At 38.7% G+C, this 19,645-nt stretch overlaps 1 protein-coding gene and 1 long non-coding RNA gene across 2 annotated transcripts in view; one reads left to right on the forward strand and one right to left on the reverse strand.

The window, feature by feature from the left end:
- Nucleotides 1–12,038, reverse strand: part of LOC112163301 — a 14,869-nt gene extending 2,831 nt beyond the window's left edge. Inside the window, exons 1-3 of the long non-coding RNA XR_002922259.2 lie at nt 11,915–12,038; nt 11,035–11,122; nt 10,683–10,930 (exon numbers count right to left, since the gene is read on the reverse strand). This is a non-coding gene — a long non-coding RNA (uncharacterized LOC112163301). The remainder of the gene's footprint in view (nt 1–10,682; nt 10,931–11,034; nt 11,123–11,914) is intronic.
- Nucleotides 1–16,665, forward strand: part of LOC112163300 (TNF receptor-associated factor 2) — a 17,278-nt gene extending 613 nt beyond the window's left edge. The window contains exons 2-11 of the mRNA XM_024299629.2: nt 2,193–2,402; nt 4,599–4,677; nt 4,753–4,851; nt 5,992–6,153; nt 6,237–6,311; nt 7,841–7,915; nt 8,174–8,740; nt 10,704–10,881; nt 10,988–11,136; nt 12,489–16,665. Coding sequence (XP_024155397.1) covers nt 2,215–2,402; nt 4,599–4,677; nt 4,753–4,851; nt 5,992–6,153; nt 6,237–6,311; nt 7,841–7,915; nt 8,174–8,740; nt 10,704–10,881; nt 10,988–11,136; nt 12,489–12,707 — 1,791 coding nt within the window. The 5' untranslated portion in view covers nt 2,193–2,214 and the 3' untranslated portion in view covers nt 12,708–16,665. The remainder of the gene's footprint in view (nt 1–2,192; nt 2,403–4,598; nt 4,678–4,752; nt 4,852–5,991; nt 6,154–6,236; nt 6,312–7,840; nt 7,916–8,173; nt 8,741–10,703; nt 10,882–10,987; nt 11,137–12,488) is intronic.
- The last annotated feature ends 2,980 nt before the right edge of the window (nt 16,666–19,645 follow it).

A 19,645-nucleotide genomic window follows, 5' to 3' on the forward strand; every position in this document is an offset into this window, starting at 1 on the left:
AAAGCTCCCTAAATCATCTCACATCAGACTTACCTGAAGAAATAAACGTCACTTTGTGATCTCTGAGTATGTTTACATCATCTCCCAAATCTGTAATAATCCGATCTGACATCCACTTCAGAAATCTGATCATGGAAAAACTCCAACTCTAACACTGTAACTACCATTTACTTGCTTTGTTTTTGGACATTCTGGAAAAAACAAACAAATCAAAAATAAATTATTTATCACATTCATATGAACTAAAATCTAACAAAAAACATCAGAATATCATGTTTACATCCACTCAATCTGATTAATTTTGGAGCATGAATTGTAATTTCAAAGACAAATCTATGTAAACGCACATAAATGTACATTTTGGGTTCAAAACTCCTGTGTTCACACGTACATACACACATTTCTAACACCATTTTCAGACTCCACGTTCAAAATGTGCATTGAAAGTTTAAACTGTTAAACTTTGACCCAATCGGGGATGTGGTAGTGACACCTTTTGAACATTGATCATGGAGGAGAAATGAAGAATTGTGGTTTGTGTCCGGATGGAATTCTATGACACTTTCAGATATCGGAATAACAACATTCATGACATTTGAACTGCTTGGATATTTCACACGAACTGTAGGTGTAAGTGACAGTGAAAAAGAAGAAGAAGCCCCTCCCTACTTGCCCAGTGTGAACATCATGGGCTAAATTCCCGTTAGAGTATGTTGAGTACGTTCTTGAACCCACAATGTATTTGTAGCTTTATATGTGATTTGGTGTATCAGTTTTTGCTACGGACAGGCCAGACATGTGATGCATGTTCAAGAACGCCAGTTCTTCAAGGCACGTAAAGCCAATGGTGTTCACACTGGACAAGCAGGGAGGGGCTACTTCTTCATTTTCTGCTTTTTACTAGCACTAGTTGAAAGAGGTTTAATGTGAAATGTCAAAGGAGTCCATATCTCTTGAATCTTGCTTTTCTTTATATGAGAGACTTAGTGTCATAGAATTCCGTCCGGATACAAATTTTTAATTTCTTCTCCATGATCAAAATTCAAATCCATTCATTACTAGAAAATTCATGTCCTTGATTGGTCAACCTAGTGTAATTTGTGCGTTCAATGGCCACGTGTCTTATGTGTCGAGCCCAAAAACGGTCTTAAAAACATCTGAAGACGGAAGCCCTAAATGCACATTTCAATTTCGACTCGGTGAAATCGACGACATCATATCTGGTGTTTAGAAAACGAAAGAAAAGTAGTGAGTATTGTGTCGGAATTACCTTTAAAATCCAGGGCACTATATAGTCCCGCACTATGTAGGTTTTTTTTAATAGTTATGGGGTTAGGGTTTTAATTCGGACATAGTTATGGTCTTTTCAAAGGAAGTAGCCACTTAAACGCATGTTGTTGAGGGCAGTGAAAATGTAACTTTACTCCAGATTTAGTGGAATTGTTCCGAAGTGGTAAAGAGGACGAAGAATTTAGTGATTTTAACTGATATAAAGAGTTTCGTCGTTAGCGTGTTCATTATCCTGTGGTTGCACTAATATACTAGATTTCTCCTATATCTCATCAAGCTAAATAAGCATCAATGTGTTATTTTGATCAATAAATTATCTTTATTCTCATCTATTCTGTTCTTAGGATTTGCCTTTCAATATGATATATTTGTTCTTATATTTTGTGGATAACATTTTTCCCAAAAGTGCGACTTATAGTCTGAAAAATATGGTACTCAAGAAATCTGGTAGATATTCAATCATAATCTGACTGAGATCAAGATTTTTCTTTGAAGAAGCAACAAAAAACCCACCAATCAAAGTCAATCTTTATTGTGCCAGAACATTTTTAACAATTATTAACATAACTTAAAGTGCTTTTGGTGTGATCTAGAGAAGTTGTTGTTGAGTTATTGGACTTAGTTAAAAAATTCAAGAGGAAAATTAGAAAGTTTTGGCTAAAAAGTAGTAATTTTTTGTGGATACAACTATGCTGCTACACACTTGTTTTGTTGTTTGTATTCTACTAAAGCCACATGTTTATGATTTAAATATTTTTGAAATGTGTTAAAGTCAAGAGTTTAATTCTGTGGGTCCTTCAGAGCCCAGAACCACCAAAATCTTTAGACACCCCTTTTTGCTGCGAGTCACCGATGCTACACCCAGATTAACGAGTGTTGTGCTTTGCCGTGTTTGTTGTCAGGTGCGACGTGCGAACAAACACCATGGCTGCACAGGAACCGTCCCCGCCCTCATCCATGGAGAGCAATAAGCCCGGATTCCCCAAGAAGATCCTGGGCAACAAGCTGGAGGACAAGCACCTGTGCAACTGCTGCCACAACATCCTCCGACGACCCATTCAGGCCCAGTGCGGACACCGCTTCTGTTCCTACTGCTTCAACAGGACTGTGAGGTGAGCGCCACCTTCTGGCAATAAATGCATCAACAACACAAAGTCACACAAAGATAAATAATCTGTTTTAAGAGCAATTAAAAATGTAAAATAGCGTGAAAAGTACTATATACTACTCATTTAATAATACATATTCATTACTTTGATTTACTTTTAACCCCTTAAAGTCCCACTCAATGGATTTAGATTTATTTAAAAAAATTCCCAGTGGTCTTTTACATGATGCTGTTTTTAACCAAAATCTAAAAGCTTGTGTTGTTTGCTAGAACATAGTTTCTGCAGAGTGGCAGTGATTCTTTAGAAATTCGCCTCTGAGTTGTGGGTGGCACTTTTCTCCTGCTAGCTTACAGCCCTCACACCTCTAAGCTAACACTACTGTTAAAACAAAAAGGGAGAGCAATATTGGAGCTTTCCAGCTGTACAGTTTGGATACCAGCTCAAATGAGGAAAACAAAGATGTTCATGGATCAAGTTGTATTTTCTATGTCACAGCTACGATCTTTTTCATCTGGTCCTGATTCACAATGATTTGAAGAAAGAAATAGTAACGCTTCAAACGAGTCGCAGAAGCGCTGTAAAGCTTCCATTCGGCGCCCTTGTTAACCTATGGTTTGGTTCACACTGCGGTCCTCCGCGGCCGGCTCGCTCCATGCAGCAATCGTTTCGCCGTCTGGTCTATTTTTTGCGTGAGGCGCGGGTGATCCGCGTCAATTCTGACAGGAAGTTACGCCAAGACACAGGAGAAAATCCAGTCAAGTTTTCAAATATAAACAATAACCACAGCTTAGCAGAGGCGCTGGTTGACCGACGTGGAATAATACATATCTGGTGTGTTCTGGAAGTTAAGTGGATACCACGTGCACTCCACACACACACACTGCTTCGCAGCGCTTCTGCCTCCGGTGTGGACCAGGAGCAAGAAAGGCAGTTTTTAGTTTAATTTTCCTCATATATGTCTTCCTTCATTAGAAAAATGTAACAAGAACATGTTAAAAACTAAAAAAAAAAAACAATTTATATTGGAGTGGGTCTTTAAAAGTTCTCGCTTGCAGTCACAGCTGTACTTTCTGAAACAATTGGTGGTTATAAAACTATTACTGAACAAATTAAATAAAGTAAAATAATTGAAAAATAACATCAGAAATTTAAATAACTTTAATTGTATAGGTAAAGATGCAGTCTGGGTAATAAATGTATAAAAGAAGTCTAGTTTAATTTGTTTTATCTCTTTCAATTTTTTGGAATTTCCAACGTCTAGATATTTTATATATATATATATATATATAACATACAATAATTAATAGTATAATATACTATAATTATTTATATCATAAAGCCATATATATATATATATATATATATATATATATATATATATATATATATAATATACAATAATTAATGGTATATATACTATAATTATTTATATCATAAAGCCATATATATATATAATATACAATAATTTATGGTATAATATACTATAATTATTTATATTATAAAACCATATATATATATATATGGGCAGGTCTCTCTCTCTCTCTCTTTATCTTACATCTTGTTTTTGCTGCCATCAAGTGACAAAATCCAAGGACTAATGTTAAAAAAAAACTTTTTTTTTTTGTCACGATGTGCTACAGATTTTAGTCTAGTTAAATTCTATTGGTTTTAAATACAAACATTACTTTACTACTTAAGTTGTATTTAAACAAAAAAACATCAATATGAGTTAATCCAATAATTACTCTCATAATCCAATCCACTCCCCACCATTCCAGATTATTGTAATCCAACTCAATCCAGATTATTCCAACATGGTCCTAATTGTAATATAATGAGCAACCAACAGATTACATTGAAGGGTTTTAGCTTCAATCCCTGTTCTGATTTGAAGGTATTTTGAGCTTGACTGATAAGCCTGGAGTTTTTCTCAGATTCTGATGAGCAAAATGTTAACGTAAATAAAAAATTCTATCAAAACAAACAGGAAAACAGGTAAAAGTAAAAAGCAGCAGCAGAAAGATAACATGCAGATTTCCTGAGTGAGGGGAAACTACAGAGGGAGCCCGAGTTTCTCAATGTGTTGCATTGACAACCACTCTAAGAACAGGCCGAGTTTGAGCTATAAGTTTACTCACAAATATCTCTATTAGGTCTTTTTTTAACTGTTTCTAATCACGTGGTTCTGTGTGGTTGCAGTAACGGACCTCAGAAATGCAACGCTTGCATTAAAGAGGATATTTTTGAGGAACCTACATCCATTTTGAAACAAGGATGCGTGAGTATAAAAGGATTAACGCTTTTGTTGTCCTTTTTAAGTGTTTTTTTTTCATTGTTTATTTATTTATTTTAGGCTTTTCCTGACAATGCGGTTCGCAGGGAAGTTGAAAGTTTGTCCGCTGACTGCATCAATGAAAACTGTCCCTGGAAAGGCACCATCAAAGAGTACGAGGTGATCTGCTTTTTTTCATGAGATTGTGTTTACTGCTCAGAAAAAACTATTTGCTCCCTAATATGAGGAAAAACTATTATGAGAAGAGAATTGTTTTTCTTTGATTCTGTCATTCAGAAATTGCCTGACTTTGGTTTATAGAAAGAAAAAAACAGTTTAGAGGTAAAGATGTTAAAAGAACAGCAGTCAGCCATTTTCTTCAAAACTTAAACAAAAAAAACTATATATATATATATATATTATATATATACATGTATATATATATAATATATGTATAAATATACATATATTGTATATATACATATATATTATAGATTTACATATATATGTATATATATATATATATATATATATATATATAAGCAAATATGTTTTATAAGAGCTGATGTTTGTTAGTAGTTTGCCTCAGACTTGTGGGCGGGACTGTTGGCACGGATGTTAGCTTCCCCTAATTTCCCATCAACCCTTTTTTTCCGCTTTTACCAGCTAGCTTATAGCAACTCACAAGCCCACGCTAACATTAGTGTTGGAAAATCCAGCCGTTAAGTTTTGAGCCAGTTAGCAGCTCAGACGAGGAAAATGAAGACATTAATGGATCTATTTGTCTGCAAGTGGATGCTTCAGAATTGTAGCGGAGAAAGTAGACTTTGGCCCCGCCCATAGCAGTTGTTGCATCACAGATGTGAACTTATAATGATTTTATGTATGTCCTCCATCATGAAAAAAAAAAGAAAAGTTTCACTGACTTATTTCTTAAGGCTATCTTTTTCCTAATGTTCGGTGGAAATACTTTTCACAGCTCTCTAAGCAGATTATTGGATGTGTCCAGAATGTTTCTGCATTTTAATTCCTTATCTAAAATTGGCCTTTTTCTTCATTTCTGCTTGGATCTTTTAAACCTTTATATACACAGGCGAGGACAAACTTAGTTTAATTTTTTCTTTTATTTTTAGAAGGTCTGTCATCACTGACAGTTGAATATAGAAATGTGTGAGCGCGCTCTGTGCGGTGGTGACTCATTCTTTTCATGCATTCGTCTCCCATGATTCTTTGAGGCTTCGCCTCCTGCGTCAAGATTCTTTCTCCCAGCTTTCTGTCTGCCTCTCTACCAATACCGACCAAATCCCGCTCTTTCCACAGCTGGAGCATGAGGGGAAGTGTGAGTTCATGATCATCCCCTGCCCCTCCTGCAAAGAGAGAATCCGCTTCGGTGAACAGGAGCGCCATAATGAGCGAGAATGCCCGGAGAGGACGCTCAACTGCAAGTACTGCAAGGAGCCGTTTCACTTCAAAAACATCAAGGTGAGAAACGGGTTATGTAATCGGCGCTCAGATCCCAGTTGTGTGGCGAGAAAGATAAATAAGTAAACTGTGGCTTCTTTCAGGCACACGATGAGATCTGCCCCAAGTACCCCATGATCTGTGAAGGCTGCGCCAAGAAGAAAATACCTAGAGAAAAGGTAAACAAGCTGCAGAACTCGTTGGTACCAACACAGTTGTGCCTCGTAAGCTGCGTTCACGCAATCTTTAGGAAGCAAATTCTTTGTCAAAGTTCAAAAATGTGAAAATATTCCACCATGTGAAACGAACTGCTGCTAGAGAACACTCAGGATCGCTGATCGCAGTAGTAGGGGTGTAGACCCCCGACCACTAGTTGGCAGCACAGCCCAATGAGCTTCTTTGAACAGCTCAACACTGACCAAAACAACAACAAGATCTTTTGAGAACCAGCTTATAATAAATGTTCAGCCTTGTGGTTTTTCTTCTTATGAGACTTCTTCGGTTTTATTTGGGATGAGTACCAAGCAGAAACTCTATACCACGTTACTGCCAGTATCGTATAAAAGCCTGGATTGTGGTGTTTTGTAGCAGGCTCTGATTTAAAAAAAACAAGTGAAGCTATGTAGCTGCACAGCAGGTCAAGTACGGAGCTTATGGTATCAGTATATCGTGATATGTGTCGTATTGTGAGATATGTATCGTGATACGTATTGTATCACCAGATTCTTGCCAATACTATACCCCTAATCTGTACATCAATTTACCAGTGAAACTGGACACTAGTGATGGGCGTATCCGTCTGAGTATCAATAATATCAATAAGTATTAATTTATTGATACTTTACTTTGGTATTGATAGTATTGATACCAGCGTCATGAGATCGATACTTTTGTTGCATTTTTTTTTAACACGTACAGTAAAGAGCTTGAATTTACTTACGAAGTTCATGCAAGCGTCTATCTTTCTGCAGTGTTGCCAGATTGAGCAAAAAACAGCCCAATTTGTGTATAAACCTACCCAATTTGTGTAAAAACCTACCCAATTAGTGCAGGAAGCTGCCCAATCTGGTAGCATCGGCTGTCTGTGGTAACACCACATGTAGCTCTTCCCGCTTCATTGAAGTGGAGAGAGTCATTAAAGAGCCATATGTCTGCACTTAGTCCTGTTAGCTTGCTGTCAGTTTCAGGCTTTTCATTTATCAATTTAAGCATATTCAGCTGTTAACTTTTTAGCTTTCAATTTAAGCATCTCAGCTAATTTGGCATTCAGCTAATATTTCAGCCGTATGCTAGCTTTTTTTGCTAACTCAGGTCTTTTTTCAAGTTATTTTAAGTCTAATTTGGGATTTAGCTAATATTTTAGTTTCCTATAAACTTTAGCATTTTTAGCTTTTAATTTGAGCATCTTCAGCGGCCACATTCAGTTTACAGCATTCACGTTAGCATTATTGCAGGTAATGCTAAATATCTAGTTAGCTTTTATTTACCATAAGTCTAAGTCCTGATTACACATTAAATCAGTGTACAATACACAGATTAACAAAAAAATATGTTTTTAAATTTGCAATACTAGCTCTGTAATTACTAGGTATTGTTTTGTTACCCAAATTTCCCAGTATCGCCCAGCCCTACTTGGGGTCAAAGCAGCTTCAGATCTCTTCTTTATGAACTCGTTGGTCTCATATTGTTTTGTTTCATTTTCTTTCAGTATGTGGACCACATTAAATTTTGCAGCAAGTTCAGAACTCCATGTAGATTCCACGTCGTTGGATGTGACATGTCTGTGAGTGGACGTCTTTCTTTCTTTGTAAATATTCTTGTTGTTTCTTGACATTTCTCGCTTTTTAGACCAATAAGCTGTTTTAAAATCCCTTTTTGTTTTTTTTCTTTAACTTTAGTGGGTTTGGTGTATTTTTATTTATGATTCAGCAACATCTGCAGGTCCTTCGTTTCAGAAGAATAAAAAAAAAAAAAAAGGAAACACGTTTTATGTTTGTACGTCTGACCTGCTGTTGCCAAACTTGTTCTTATTTTCCTGCAGGTGGAGAAGGAGAAGATTCACGACCACGAGCGCGCCTTTGCATATGAGCATCTCAACCTGCTGCTGCATTACATCATGGGTATGAAAGTGAGCATGGAGGGCCTGCAGCCCCAGGGCCTGGAAACAGCTGGACACAAACTGGTGGAACTCCAAAAATCCCTCAGGGAACTCGAGGCCAGAGTCTCCCAGCTCAGCACCACTTCCTCTGGGCCTCCCGTGCAGGGAGCCGCCGCCTCCTCTTCATCTTCTAGCTCCGGTCCCCCTGGTCCACCTGCCTCCGTCCCGCTCCCGCCGCCTCCCACCCTCCCTCCGACCCTGTCAGTGTCTACCTCCTTCACGCCCCTGCCCAGCTCCGTGGGCGCGGCGCTGGAGCTCCAGCTCCACAGCGAGAAGACCAAGGTGGCCGAACTGGGCCGCAGGTGCACAGAGCTGGAGGTCAAATCCGGCACCTTTGAAAACGTGGTGTGCGTTCTGAACAGAGAGGTGGAGAGGTTCACCACCACCATGGAGGCAAGCAACCGGCAACACAAACTGGACCAGGATAAGATCGAGGCTCTGAGTAACAAGGTATCACGCCACCAGATGTGACAGGAGATCTTCTCATGAGTAAACCATTAGAATCCAGGCCTCGAGGGTCGGCGTCCTTCATGTTTTCCAACCAACCTGACATTGAAGCTCCTTATTAGCCAAAAACACCTGATTCAGGTAATCAGCAGATGAGGCAGGACTCCTGGAAAAACAACAGGAGGCTGGCCCTCGAGGCCTGGATTTGGATACCCCTGATCATCACACCCCTCAGCATCTGACCTTACACCTTCAATTCCCATCAGAAAATCAACAATTACACAGATAGAGAAAACTATGGAAGCCTGGAGGGACCATTCCTTAAATAAGATGCACAAGAATAAAACATGCAGCCTGGAATTCATTGTGATTATGACTATATAACTTATAACAAATATACTTTACTTGATTTTTACTCAAGATACAATATTTTGGTAAATTCCACAAAAAAACAGCTTAAAAGAAGTTCATGTTTAGAGTTATTAAAAAATAATATATTTATCCTGTATAATCAGGTTTTTCTAATCAGTCCGTCTCCTGGTGTCAATGTAATATATATCTGTGTGTCATCTGCATAGCTATGGTAACTAATGTTTTTTTTTTTTATTATTTATACAATCTGGGCCAGTGGGAGCAAGTAAATGTTAAATAGAAGTGGCTCCAGGACGGAGCCTTGGGGCACCCCACATGTAATTGCTCCAACTGGCACAAAATATATCCTGTTTTCCAAATACGTTTTGAACCATTTTAGTGCCGGTTTTCCAGTCGTTTGAGTCATAGCATAAGTAAAACTAGTACTGATTTATTTCCACTGTCTTTATTCAAACTTATATCATTAGTCACTTTGGTCAGAGCCGTCTCAGTGCTTTGGTCCTGTCTGAAGCCTGATATGAAGACATCGTAGCAGTTGTTTCTTGTTAAGAATTCCTTTAGCTGATGGAAAACAGTTTTTTTTAATTATCTTACTTAAAAACAGCAGCTTTGATATCAGCCTTTAGGTGCTCATTTGTGTTTTGTCTAGACTGTCCCCTTTTAGGAGGGGTTTGAGTACAGCTGGTTCTTGGAAAAGGCGGTCTAATTGCAGTTTACAGTGACAAAAAGCTAGTGTAATAAGTGGAAAATGACTAATTTTAGAATAAAATGTGAATAAAATGAGTCTGAGTACAAACTCTTAATAAATCTTTAACTCACTCTTATTTTTAGACATATTTAGCAAGCACGTTTATTTATAAAGCACAATTCCTACCCAACTTAAAATTCTGTACAAAAATATATAAAATTACAAAAAAGGAAATAAAAATCTATTAATAAAACACAAGTAAAATCATCAAGAAGATTAAAATTCAGAAATTCTAAATCAATAAAAACATACACATAAAATAGTTCCCGTTTTAAAACACATTATTAAGACCAATAAATGCCAGGCTGACTTTACTGAACTTTAAAATAACATTTTTTAAATTAAGCCAAAAATTACAGTGAAATTAATTTAGAGCAAAAGGATTTTGACTCATTTTAAGGACAATTTCCTTGTTTATAAATCCTTGCTCTTAATGAGACAAAGAATTGTTCTGATATTGAGGACATTTTTTAACGGAAATTTTGAGCAACAAAAAGTTAAAACAACTTAAAAGTTGGTAAAATATCTCTAAAAATAAGTGTTTAAATCTTTGCAGTGGAGGTTTTTGAATATTTAAAAATAAAAGCTTTTTTAATTTTAAAGGTTTATCCTGTTGTAAAGGGAGAGAAAGTTGATAAAAATCGTAAAATTAGATGTTTACTATGATATTTATAAACAATTTTAGTATGAATTGATTTATTCTAATTAGAAATCAATGTAACTTTAAAAAAAATTGATAATAGGTTAAATAATAGTGTTTGTGGCTTCAATAAACTGCATTTAAACCTTTATTTTAATGTTGCGCTTTAGTTAACGTGTAGAAACCTGGAGGTTTTGGCTCCCCAGGTGCGACAGCTAGAGAGGACGGTGGGGCTGAAGGACCTCACGGTGGCGGAGATGGAGGGTCGACTGAGGGAAATGGCCGCCACCACCTTCGACGGCGTCTTCATCTGGAGGATTTCCGACTTCGCCAAGAAGCGTCAGGATGCCATCGCGGGGCGGGCTCCTGCAATGTTCTCCCCAGGTAACTCCGCCCCCTCCGTCGCCCCCGCTGCAGATGTTCGCAGACCGAGCTAAGAGTTTTAACGGGAAAAAAACACATCCAACCTTCAGGTTTCTTTCCTCTCCAGCCTTTTACACCAGCAAATACGGCTACAAGATGTGTTTACGGATCTACCTGAACGGAGATGGGACGGGGCGTGGCACCCACCTGTCTCTGTTCTTTGTGGTGATGAGGGGACTGAGTGACGCTCTGCTCAAATGGCCTTTCAACCAGAAGGTAAACCAAAGAAAAGCATGTTTATGTCATTCTAAAGTCTATCTTTAAAGGGGAACACGGGTTGACTGTGGGTGAAAATGGGCAAACCTGAAAAATATGGTCAAAGAGCGCTTGGTGAGCCTGTAGATCAGAGGTCACCAGACTACGGCCCGCGGGCCGGATCCGGCCCTCCTCCACATGTGGCCCGGCCCCCCAAACTGTTTTGGCTAAATTAGATATTTTTCTGGCTAATTTGGAGTTTAGCTAATATTTCAGCTACATGCTAGCTGTTTTGGCTAATTTAGCCTTATTTCCGTTTTTTTGGGCAATTTTAAACTTTAGTTAACATTTCAGCTGCATGCTAGCTGTTTTGGCTAAATTAGAATTTTTTAAAGTTTTTTGGCTAATTTGGCACTTCGCTAATATTTTATATGAGCTTTAGCGTTTTCAGATTTCAGCTTCAATGTTTTTAGCTATCAATTTAAGCATCTTAATGCTATATATCTCGTTTTTAAAATGTTTTCGGTTTTTTCTGCGAAGATTACAGAAATTAATTGTTTAAAATTTGGCTATATTTGGTTTTCTGGAAAACCATAAGTCTTTATGTTTAGGCTGTAATCGTTACACTTTTTCTGTTACCCTACAAACCGAACCTGGCTCCACATCAGAGAAGAAAACAGTTATGTGGCCCTCACATGAAAAAGTTTGGGGATCCCTTCTGTAGAGCGAAAATGTTTCTATGGGCATGCTGCGGGTTGTAGTGAACAGGTAAACAACAAGCAAGAAATTCCTCCCCTACCTCGATGGCTTTTTCCCATCCTTCCAATTGAAAGGGCTTTGGAGCCGAAGTGGTATCCAAACTTGTTCTTTTAAGGGGTATCCGTAGGAACTTATGAATGCGTATCCTTTAGCATTCAACTGAAATCCAACCGAAACCACTTTACTTAAGAAAACCCAGAATGAAAGGCAGCAGACAAAAATAGAAAATCATTTCAGTTCACTCAAATTTTTGCTCCTTAAAGTCCCCCTCCAATAAAAATCTTGTTTTCTGAGTTTTTAACATGTATGTGTGGCATTTTTCTTATGAAAAAGAACAAATGTGTTAAGAAATCATTTCGTTTTTACATTTCCGAGTATTTCTCTTTTTAAATTGCTGTCAATCTAACTGTCACAGACAGACAATGGTAGTCTTTTATTTTGTCTGAAACTTTGGGTTTGTGCTAAAATAAAAAATAAAAAAGGCTATTTTTTTTCAACATTTACTTATAAAGTTTAAATTCTGTCAAGTATTTTAGTAGGAATCTCTCCGTCTATGACAACAAACTTCAGAACATAAGCATCTCTGATTAGAAACGTTGTTGTGGTTTTTGCAGGTGACCCTGATGCTGCTGGACCAGAGCAACAGGGAGCACATCATCGACGCCTTTCGCCCTGATGTCACTTCCTCCTCCTTCCAGAGACCCGTGAGCGAGATGAACATCGCCAGCGGCTGTCCGCTCTTCTGCCCGCTCTCTAAGCTGGACGGCAAAAACTCTTACATCCGCGACGACACCATCTTCATCAAAGCCATCGTGGACCTCACCGGCCTCTAGATGGCCCCTCGGGGGCGCTACTGCGAGGCAACCCAGCCGCTCTTTGACCGTTAAAAGCTTGGTTCGGCTCAGATGTGGTCCCATCGGGGCTCGGGCGCGTTCCTGCGTCTGCTCGGTCCAGACGCCAGCAGCGCCGTCGTCTCGTCCCGTCACCGCTGTACATTTTGGGTGCGAAACGTACTTTCCTTCGACATTTCCCTCTGTGGGGCGAAATGGGTTCTGTACATGTCAGTGGGCGTACACGGAGGCGGACCGCGGGGCAGCGAGGAGGACCTCCTCGTCATCTCCGGCCGACCGCGTTAGACCAGGATTGTAGATTTCAGATAGTTCGTGTGGTTGTTTCAGGTTAAGCCGGCTTGTTCTAGAGGTAGAGCTTGATGCGGTGTTTGCTTCTTCTTGGACATCGTGGATATTGTGAGCTTCCAGTGTCGAGTGAATATGCATAGACAAACGTGGAGTTACGTTATGAGTAAAGATACCAGGCTTGTTTTCCGTTCTCTTTCGTAGCAAACTGCATGCCGCCGGCGCTTTTTCACGGCGCTCCTTCTTTCCAGCGAGCTTCTGCGAAGGTTTGTTGTTGAACTCGTTAGTGACTTAGCCATCCGTGATGGTGGACATTGCCTGCATGTGTTTGGAACGTGTCGAGTGTTGCGTGTTCGTTGCTGTTTCTGGGGGGGGGTCGGCGGTTCCGGTTGGTGGTTTGGTACATCTGTGGAAGATACAGCGGAGTTACCAAGGAGTCAGGGCAGCTTGCCAGGCAAGCCTGAGGCATAAAACTTGCATGTGTTTTTGTCTCCGACAAAACATACATCGCTGGAGTTTTTTCCCGCTTTTTCTCACATCTCAACTCATAGTACTGTGCCCCACCACAGGCGGAGGTCACCACAGAGTCCACGGTTTGGGGGGAGGGAACGTCTGTCCTTACAGTTTCCAGTGCGTATGTGTTTCTGCTGCTCTCAGATAGAATACTAATGTCAATCGGATCTAAATGTTGGTGCAAATATACTCAACCTTGATGTACGTGGAGGCTGGCCGGAGTTTGGTAGGGATGGGTACCGAAACTCAGGACGATAAACTCGGTTTTCGGTGCTTCGTTTTTAGACGCGTCAATCTACTTAGTTTCGGTTTTAAATTCTAGCCAATCATTTTACCTTTTTTACCAGTTGTGGGCGGGCTCATATAAGGAAGGAGGAGCTTTAGCCAAAATGGCAAAAGCGAAGTGAGCAACAATTTGGGAAAAGATTCTAATTCAGTGATGTTAAAGAGTGTTGCCCTGGCGATGAGCGGTGACACTTGTTTAGACTATCAGAAAGACTGGAATGAAGCATCTCATGATACGTTCACACTGTGTCGCACATTTAAACGCAGGTTCTTAGAAGTGCTTTTAACATACAGTGTTCACAATGGACTATTGTTTGCCGATATGATGCGAAATGTCGGAGAGGTTTAAAGCTTGCGAATATTTCACCAGGCTCTATTGCGATTTATAAAAGACTTATGTCTATGGACTATCTAGTGCTCTGGATTTTAAAAGCAATTCGGACACCAGGATCACTACTTTACTTTGGTTTTTATAATCAATTCAAAAATGTCATGATGTCTCTTTGTGACTCCACTGTGTTCTGATAATGAAAATTTGGGTAGTTTGTTAAATTACTTATTAAATTTCTTCGACCACAATGCATTGCCTAGATGTAGTAAGCATCGATGCGCGCTAGTTTTTCGCAAAGAAATTTCTAGTGCACTAAATTTTGGAATTGTAGATTCGGACAGCACTACAAAATGGCGAATGGACTAAATACTGCACTATATAGTGAGTAGAGAAGGAAGTTAAGAATTTCTTGGTTTGTACTTCTATGAATTAAAAAGATGCAATCCCTACATCACTAAAAAAACTAAACTCGTGATTGTGAGAGTTTTGCACATGAAAGCCCGAAATGTGCGTTTACATAATCTGCTTAAAGGCGCGTTATCGAGGTCGGTGTGAACATAGCTTTAGGCGCGTTCAGGCGCTCTTCAACTCCCGACGCGATTGAATGGTTTCAGAAAAATGTGCTTTAGTCAAAAAGCCAAAAGCGAAGCGAACAAAATAAAACATCTTGTGCTACGTTCACACCGGGATTTCGAACACGAGTGTTCAACTGCTCTATCGCTAGCACACAGTTTGAGACTTGGTGCAAAATGTCAGAGAGGTGTAAATGTCACAAATCTTGGACAAGGCTTTTTCTTTCACTGCTCTATTCCAATATATGAAAGAATTGGTGTCGTAAAATTACAACGGGAAAAAAAAAGAAATCAGTTTTCAAATGGTTGCCACTTCTACGAGCTAAAAAGGATGATGCCCATACCAGAATCGGAATCCCTGATTGGTCAAAGTTCAACTGGTTTAAATTTCAATGCTATGTTAGTATGTAGAGCCTCAAAAAAGTTGCTAAAAGTTTCATGTCTGAATATGAGAGTTTTGAACAGGAAAGCCCGAAATGTGTGTTTACATAAACCTTTCATTGTAATTAGCTACTTTTGTTGCCTATGTGAACGTAGCATTAGGCACGTTAAGTTCTCTTCTTCAATTTGCGACGGTGCTTTGTCACAATTTAATGCTATTGTAAAAAATTAGCTTTATTTTCTGAAGCACCGAAACTGTTTTGAAAGTATATTTACAGTCCGAACGGTACCCATCCCGAGAGTTCGGGGTGCATTTTTCCGTCCCCACTCGCTCCACATCGTAACTGCTTCAGCCGTCATTCTCCCTTTTGTCCACTAGAGACTGCTGTTGCGTAGCGGATGTTTTTGGAAACCAGCCTCGACCTGTATTGGAACCTCTCTGTGCATGGGAGGCTTCAATTCATTCTCACGACAGAGTTCTGCGCCGGTTTGCTCCGGGCGCGGAAGCATTTATTCCTATTTGTTCGGATGAGAATACATAGACTAGCTATTATTATGTCATACCCGGCGCTGCCCCCTACAGGCAGCCGCCTATATGCAAAGCTATTTATAAAGATGTATCTTTCATATCATAATGTTGATATAATATATATACTGATGTTAATATACACAAGGAGTTATAATAAACATAGTATTACTGAATACCTTATTGATTCTATACCTTTAGAGCGACGTTTTGTTCGATGGTTTGCACAGGCCAGGACGACCCTTTTGTGCCGTTTAAGAGTGCAATAAGTGCCGGAGTCCCTCGGGCTTTGAGGGTTTTCGGAAGCTACTTCTTACCGTTTACATGACTCGCCTCGGCGCCGACCGTACGCTTCTCCACGGAAGAATTCCTCGCCGCTCAGCACACTCCAGGACCCGGTCGGACGGCGTCCGTGCAGCTGCCCGGCTCGCTGGGCTTTTACGAAGGACCATATTGTGGGACTGAGGGGTTTTCTGTGTTCTCTGGAACCTTTCCGCGCAGCATGTGTCGAGTAGGACTTGTGTGTGTGCTCTTGTAACGTGCCAAAATCCAAACCTTACCTCCATATGCTGTAACAACGTGGAACTGCAAGCTGTATTTTTTTCTGTTCTATGCGGAAACATGGTGCCAAATATGTGAGTGTTTGTGTGTGGGGGCGTGAGGGCGTGCCATCGTGACATTATGCATGGGCTCATTCTGTCCCATGTGACTCAGACGACAGAGGTTCCTGAATGTAAGCTTTAAACTCTGTTGGGTTTTCCTTTTCTAAAAACACAGCAGCTCTTCTCTCATGTAATGCAGTCGACTTGAACTTAGTTTGTGCACTTTGTATAGTTTTGGGGTTTCTTTTTTTGTCCAAACAGGGTATTTTGTTAAGTGATTTATGTACCTTAAAAATCAGAGCCATATATATTCTGATGTTGATTATTATGCTAACAAGGGACATGCAGTCTGTAATAAAGGTTTGTTGGTTTCTGCCTGTTTGATTTCAGAGTCACTGACCAGCAGCTAACGTTCATTAAAGGTCTGACCATGTGGAAAATCATCTCCACGTCTTCTGGAGTTATTGTTTCTCTGCTGGATCTGCCAGGAAACACCTCACAGAGAAGATCAGACGGTCCCTAAAGTCCCAAACCGATCATCTTTTGATCTATTTTCAAGTAGTTCTCAGTAGAGCTGGGTTGATAAAGTCGGTTTATCGATCTAAGCTGAGTAGATCAATAATCGATCCATAAAAGTAGAGATTGATCTAAAATCCGCTAGCTTGATGCTAATGTGTAATGGGATTTCCTATTAGCTAATGCTTTCTCCAACTTCTCTTATGTAGTCAAAAGAGTCTGTATATGAGAACTGGAACGAGTGAGTGTGATGTCACCCCTTGAAAATTACTTAAAGGGTAACCAAACCCTAAATTAACTTTTTTCTGGCTGTTGATCTCTATAAATTGGGCTTTAAAAGTGCTGTCTGTTGGTCATAGCCACATTTTTTGACAAATATAGTCAAAAACTGTCTGTGTGCTGCCCCCTACAGGTTGAAATGAGGTATTACAGTTGAATTTTGTGATTGGTCAAACCATATAACTTTCAGAAGTCTGGCGTATGATCTGCAGCTCCAGTAAGGATAGCAGTCCTGCCCTCAAGCCCCGCCCCTCTGACTGGATTTTTAAATTTCGGCAGTGGGTGGAGTCAGCCTCCAATTTCTTAGTTTGATTACCCTGTAACTTTAACCAAATTTTGTCCATTCAGTCGCCATTTTTTGTCACTATACGGATGTCGCCATGTTGGAACCAGACGACGATAGTGAGCAGTGATTGGTCTGAGTCAATTTGAGTCAATGTTTCTATGGCAACCACTCCCAACAAACAGGTCAACACCCCTACCAGGTGTTAACTTCATGACCATTGACTGTATAGTTGAGAACTGGACTTAGTGAGTATGATGTCACCCATATGAAATACCTTACTTCTGGTTACAACCAAATATAGTCAGTTCAGTCGCCATTTTTCCTTGATAAAGACGCCGCCATGATGGAACCAGACAATGTATGTAAGCAGTGATTGGTCCGAGTCGTCATTTCTATGGCAACCAGTCTCACTAAACAGGAGTGAGCCTGTTGGAAAGCCACACCCCTTCCAGTGAAAGCGGCTCAGGAGAATCAATGGTTTCAATCGTTGGAGGCGTCCAGGTGGATCTTGAAATAGAAATTCTCTCAGTAACTTTCTCAGCAAAGCGCCAAAGAAACTTGCTTTCAAAATAAAATGCATCCGGTCTTTTGACAATGTCAAAATAAAAGCTTGTCCTGTTTGCCTGATACAGAAAAAGAAAGTTTGTTCAAGAAAAAGCAGGATTTACATCTGATTTTTTTGTCCACACATTCAGAGATTACGCAACATCTGAGATATTATTACAAGTTCAACACAGAAGTGAAAGTCAAAGAAGTAGTTAAAAATATTTACCCAATAAAATTACCACAATATTCTTCTAAAAAGCTTTTACTGTCACTAAAACAAGAAGAAAAAGTGACATCAAAGATTGTTTTTAGCAGTTTAGTTTAATTTTTGTAAAACTGGATTTCAATTATGTACTTTGTGAAGAAGACTAAAAAACACATTTTATCTTCACATACAAAAATGTTGATGTAGTTTTAAGTATTTTGTGTTACTTTTCAAAAAACACATTTAAGAAAAACAGAAAAATATGATTTAAGTTTTAATATCTTTTTAAAACTAAATCAGACATCTTTAATTTACTCAACTCTTTAAATTTTAAGTTTTCTTAAAATGTTGAAAATTATGTTTTTGATTAAAAAAAGTATTTCAAATAAAGATGTTTGTGATGGGAATCCATCCATCTTACACGTTGATTACGTTTTTAATTTATTTTGTTTGTTTAATCTTTTTTTATGATTACATTCGTGTATATTTTTATCCCTATACATCAAATTTCCATTATTGATCTGAATAATGTTTTCTTGTGCTTCAACTTTGAGCCGTCATTTTCCTATTTGTAAATCTGCTGTAATTTTTAATAACTAGAGAAAAATACTGACTTTTTTAGAAGGAAAAATGTAATCCAAAAAGTAGTTTACAAAAGGGAAGTAAGCCAAAGAAAACACTCAAAAAGAAAACTTTATGTTTTTTAAATTCATTTTTTTTGTCTATTTTCATCTTTCATGAAAACAGCAAACTTTATAAACCAGAGAAGCTTTTTTATCAGTTAATTCAGACGCTGAGAAAAATGTCAGTTCTTCAGGTGTAGGAGTCTTGTTGCTCACTAGGGGGCGCCTCTGACATAATATATGTCTGTTCATTTTGGATTTTCAAAATAAGATCTGAGCTGAACTTTGATACATCATAAAATAGGGTTCAGATTTAGTTTTAAAATTGTTTATTTTAAAAGAACAACTTAAGTGAACATTACTTAGCACCAATTCATAACTGAATCCTTCAACTACAGATATGCGTTAAAATAATTCATTTTGAGTCATTGATGCGGAAGTGATGAAGCAAACATAAAAAACGTTTTTTTTAATGTGCAAAATACTATAACTCTTAATGCTACAAACTATTAACCATCAAAAGTTCACTTAAAATGACGGATTTTCAAAATAAAAGTGTGAACGGGGCGGAAGCTTTACGCACACCTGAAGGTCCTCTTCACGCACACCTGCGGGCTGTAAGAAACCGCATTTCCTGCTCAGCAGCGTCACGTTTAGACACTTGAATAATATTTGCAATAGTAGCTGGAAAAAACAAAAGAAAGCGGAGATTATCTTTGTTGAAAGTGGAGAACTTTTTGCTGTGAAAACAGGAAGAATGACTCCTGCTGGAAACTTTAGATTTGGATTTTTTCACCTTCATCCGGGTCATTCTTTGGATGTTTATGGATCTGCTTCACCTCAAACAGATAAGTAACTTTACTTTTTTGTGTTTACGGGAATTTTTATTTATAAAAAAAGTTTCTTTGCAGAACTACAGAGTTTTCTTCTTTGTCAATTTTCCAAAAAATAACATATCTATCAATGAGAA

The sequence above is a fragment of the Oryzias melastigma genome, linkage group LG12 (assembly GCF_002922805.2).
Source record: "Oryzias melastigma strain HK-1 linkage group LG12, ASM292280v2, whole genome shotgun sequence".
NCBI lineage: Eukaryota > Metazoa > Chordata > Actinopteri > Beloniformes > Adrianichthyidae > Oryzias > Oryzias melastigma.